Source organism: Sinocyclocheilus anshuiensis, unplaced genomic scaffold (genome assembly GCF_001515605.1).
Source record: "Sinocyclocheilus anshuiensis isolate Anshui unplaced genomic scaffold, SAMN03320099.WGS_v1.1 scaffold105, whole genome shotgun sequence".
NCBI classification, from domain to species: Eukaryota; Metazoa; Chordata; class Actinopteri; order Cypriniformes; family Cyprinidae; genus Sinocyclocheilus; species Sinocyclocheilus anshuiensis.
Genome location: NW_015537942.1, coordinates 107,839 through 112,833, shown reverse-complemented (window position 1 = coordinate 112,833; position 4,995 = coordinate 107,839). Strand labels below are relative to the sequence as shown.

At 37.3% G+C, this 4,995-nt stretch overlaps 1 protein-coding gene across 2 annotated transcripts in view; it reads right to left on the bottom strand.

The window, feature by feature from the left end:
- ift122 (intraflagellar transport 122 homolog (Chlamydomonas)) overlaps window positions 1-3,938 on the bottom strand; it is a 35,008-nt gene extending 31,070 nt beyond the window's left edge. For both annotated transcript variants that reach the window (XM_016454043.1, XM_016454052.1), the window contains exons 1-2: window positions 3,783-3,938; window positions 3,521-3,587 (exon numbers count right to left, since the gene is read on the bottom strand). In XM_016454043.1, coding sequence (XP_016309529.1) covers window positions 3,521-3,587; window positions 3,783-3,841 — 126 coding nt within the window. In that variant the 5' untranslated portion in view covers window positions 3,842-3,938. The remainder of the gene's footprint in view (window positions 1-3,520; window positions 3,588-3,782) is intronic.
- Window positions 3,939-4,995: the final 1,057 nt, after the last annotated feature.

Sequence of the window (4,995 nt, the reverse complement as noted above, 5' to 3'; positions counted from 1 at the left end):
TTTAAAAATGTATGTTTATAAGCTTTTTAAAATTTCTATTTTAATAAGAAGAATAAGAAGTAGAATAAGACAAATAAGTTACCAATCATATGAAATTAGTATGAATAAATTTACAGAGGTGACTACGGAGGTGGCACAGAAGAACACACTTCGCACAGCCATTGAAGAGGAGTGGACCAACATTCCACAGGCCACAATCAACAACCTGATCAACTCTATGCGAAGAAGATGTGTTGCACTGCGTGAGGCAAATGGTGGTCACACCAGATACTGACTGGTTTTCAGACCCCCCTGGACACCCCAATACAGTAAGACTGCACATTTTAGAGTGATTGTGGCTTGTGGCCAGCCTAAGGCACACCTGTGCAATAATCATGCTGTCTAATCAGCATCTTGATACCTGTGAGGTGAGGTGGATGGATTATCTCGGCAAAGGAGAAGTGCTCACTAACACTGATTTAGACAGATTTGTAAACAATATTTGAGAGAAATAGGCCTTTTGTGTACATAGAAAAAGTCTTAGATCTTTGAGTTCAGCTCATGAAAAATGGGGGCAAAAACAAAAGTGTTGCGTTTATAATTTTGTTCAGTGTACATAAATTTTACCTAACTGTGTGTGTGTATATATATATTATATATTAGGTCCATATATATATTTGAACACTGACACAATTACAGCGAGTGTAATGGCGGTCGCCCAAATCAAGTATCATTTTATAAATAGTACTGTTTTTGTGTTTATGTAGTTTTAAATGGTTTTCAGGCGAGAATGTACTTGTTTATAGTTCAAATATGCAGTTTGTTAATAAAGATAACGTCTATTTGAAAATTTGCGTGTTTGAAAAACATTGCGTGTTCGTGATGGTGATTGTAGTTACATTGTTTCGCCATTAGATGGTGACAAGAGACTGTTTTTATGAGTGAGTCAGCAGGATATACTCGGATTATATAGGCCTATTATAGTATATAATAAAGTGACGTTATCTCCGGGTACAATACATGGCTGGTTTTCGTGCACATCACCAAGTCATTGATAGATTTTTTTCCCCAGTCTTTGAAGCATATTTCCTACATTACTTCTTTTATTCATTTTTTTGTTCAGTCATTTAATTCATATGTGTATTTCTATTTTTCTTCCCTTTTTAATTATTTCGTTTATAAATTAATAAAAAAAAACAAGTAATAAAGTGTACAATAAAGTACAATCATATCCTTATATTAAAATCACATTGCACTTGAATAAAGGTAAAGGTGTAATCTGTCGATTGTCCTGCAGGTGACCACATAAAGCGTTCTAACACGCCCCACATATCTACGTCACTGTGTGGGAAGATTTGCATAACGCCGCCCAAATGTTCACGCAAAGAAAGAAGGCGTAACTTTTATTCTCGTTGTAGTATTGTTGTTGCCGCCGCCATGTCGTGAAGACGCTGTGTGTTTCGTTGTGAAAGCGAAACTACTTTGTTTGGTCTTCCAAAAGAGGACGATATCCGCTTCGTCATGCCTAGAGCTGATCTGTGCTGGTCACTGAGGAAATACTTCAACTTCGCCGCTGTGGATCACCGCATCGGCTTTCACCGTGGACGAGGCAGAGTCCAGCCCGGGGTCGTCACATGTGGTTGCCATGCAATGCGTAAAAAGACAGTATAAATCATTATAATCCGTAATTATGTCCCCACTGGGAGCAACGAATGCCTCGTTTGTAATGGGTTTTAATGTTTTTGTCTCGTCGCTCCGGCCGGACAGGGCATCATCAACAGTATGGTGAGGGGCGTAACATTTCCGTCACACGCTTGAGGTATTCGGCCAATCACAACGCACTGGATAGCTGGCCAATCAGAGCACACCTCGCTTTTCAGACCGATGAGCTTTGTAAAAATCGACGCGTTTCAGAAAGGCGGGGCATAGAGGAGAAACAATAATGTACAGTATGTGGAAAATAATGTGTTTTTTGAACCTTAAACTGCATAAACACATTTCATTACACCAAATACACAAAATAATGTTCTTTTTAGCAGCATCATATGACCCCTTTATTGTTATGACTAAGATAATGCTGTCCTCAGCAGATATTCAAACTAAAGTTTATTGTGAATATGAGACTGAGCTGAAGAATGAATGCTGTATCAGATGCAGGTAATCACACTCTCAGTCCATCTCTCTCTCATAATATTCTACATAACACAGCAAGCTTTTAATACAGTAATACAATAAGCTTTTAATGAAGCAACTCAACGCTCCTTCGTTACTAGTTCTAAAGTGACGTTTCTGAATTAGTTACGGAGACTGGGGCTCAGCTGTTAAACTGTCAAACTTAGATTTGAATCTGTGGAGGAAGGAGGTAGTTCTGCATAAAAGAGGGATTTAAAACACACTCTGTTGTTGTTTCTTATGTATTTACACACTTGTGCCGTCGACCTGTTGTATAAACGCAATATCACACGAGTAGACGTGAGACATGGCTGTATATCGGCATGGCTGATTCGAGTGTCGTAGGTAATCACAGAGTGCCGATAAACAGCCATATCTCACGTGTGATATTGCTTATATATGTGTGTATATATATAGAGAGAGACGTATTTTTGTTTTTTTTCCTTAACAGCTTAGCTTTAAAACAGTTTAAAAACAGCTTCGTTTTCTTCAAATACGAGATATTCAGTATCATTCAATAATATTTTGAATAAGATTTTATTTCATATTTTTTGCTTTCAAAATATGTGGAATTTTGTTATGTGTTTGTCATTTTTATTAGTTTTTAAATGTCTATATAGTGTTATTAATTATTAATTTATTAATTTCAGTTTTAGTACTTCACATTAAACTAAATGAAAATGAGAAATGTTGCTGAAATAAAAGTTGGTTTATATTATATTTTAGTCAACATTTATTTTTATTTCAAGTAACCATTTTTATAGTTTTAGGTTTAGTTAACTATAACCCAGATGTGAACGTGTTTTCTTGGACCTAATATATGGACTATAATATACAGTATATTTGTAATGTTTAAAATATGTTTATATTCTTAAAATATATTTTCAAAAATATATTAAATATCTAAAAATATATTTGAAAATATATTGTGGGTAAGCCCATAGAAGAATCAGACGTGCTTCAGTAGCGCAGCGCTGACAGTCAGATGATACATGTATTGTATAGCCCTATATTATATATATTGTGATATATAAGTAAATATATTGTCACATATTTTTCAATATATGAAAGCAGCAATTCCTTATATATTATTCAATATACTGTAATATATGTACACAATATATTATTCTGTATCATTTCTAATATACTGCTATGTCATTTAACATATCCCTTATGAAAATGAACTATGGTTTCTATAGTTAAACGATGGTAACCACAGATTAACTATAGTCTTTAACCATGGCACTTGTAGTAAAGCTGTGGTTCTACAATTGGGACTCAATACGGCACCCCCGGTTACTAACGCTACACTCTTCCTGTAATAAGACGACGGGAGTCTCAGGGTGAGGTGCGGGAGGCGTGTTGTTACCAGAACTCGGTTTCCAGCCGCCACTATGAGCTGAGAGCCGTCGGGTCTGAAGGCCAGGTCATAGATGCTGCAGACACACACGACACACTGCACTTCAGTCATGTCTCACTCAAAGTGTTGCGTTATGAATATAATAGCGGCAGAAATCACTTGTATCTCTCAAGATGGGTCGTCGATGCTTCTGTAGTTTACATACCAACGGTTGCTAACCACATCTACACCGCTCTGCAGTTAATGTTTGAAAAACCATGAAGCGCCTTACCACTGCTCAACCTTGTCCCGGTCGTGTACTTTATCTATCCATGTGGGAACTGCCCTCATTATGGAAAACTCACGGTCTTTTCTGAAAAGCGCATGAATTCAACAGGTCCGCACTGAAAGAGACGCAGACCGGAACAGGAAAACACAACAGGGAGACCAGCCGATGCATTGCCAAAATAAAGGTCCCTTCATGTTAGACCAGGTTTAAAGTCCCCCAGAGTGGCTTCATATTGTTGCCTTGATTTATTATTATTATTATTATTATTATTTTGTTGGAAACTGCTGAGTAGATTTTTTTCAGGTTTCTTTGATGAATCATCTCAAAAGCAAACATTTGCAAACACCTTTGCCATAATAGTAATTCCTGTTAGTTTTGTGTGTTACACAGAGAATTGTGTGTTGTGTTTTGCAAAAAGTGTTTTATGAAATTGAAAACTGAGTCAAAAGCTGAATTAGTGTATGGTTTTGCAGATCTGGTGTGTGCTTCTGCTGTTTGAGTGTCAGGTTTCAGAAATTGTGTGACACATAAAGATTTTGTGTGTAAGCAGTTGACATAAACTGTAAATGCTTACAATTCAAACACACAGATGACTTTCCTGCCCAGTGAACACTGAGATCAATAACACTGTTCATTCATATTGGTTTATATATATATATATATATATATATAACTTTGAGAATTGCATTTTATTATAAAACGGTTAGGTCCAGTCCTTGATTCTGATTGGTCAGCAGCTGTGACCGCTTCACCCAATGGTTCTGTGTATCACTGCGCAACATCATTAGCAACACAATCAATGTAGCATAAAAACTGTTCCATTTATTATGTTTTTCCACAAAGTTCACTTTATTATTTTGAGGCCACGCCCTTCTCCTCGCCAGAGAAACCCTCCTGGAGCGGCTGTATTTGTTTTCTGTTTCAGGTGTGCTCTGCTGTATGTCCATCAGTTTACACTGCAGTCACGCTTGCAAACACCAAGTGCTGCGAAATGGTCTGTTTTAAACTAAGAAGACAGAAAACAGGTTTTGTCAGGCTGAGAGATAAGCAGATGCATGCCGTAAGGCTGTATAGTAGCGGATGAGAAGAGCTCCTATTCTCGGTTTAATGTGAGCTCCATCAGATGAGGCATGCTCCAGCCAGAGCTGTGGCCACTGATCTAACGTTATATAATCTAACTGTTGGACGCTCAGAGTGTCAGTGGGTCACAATAAAG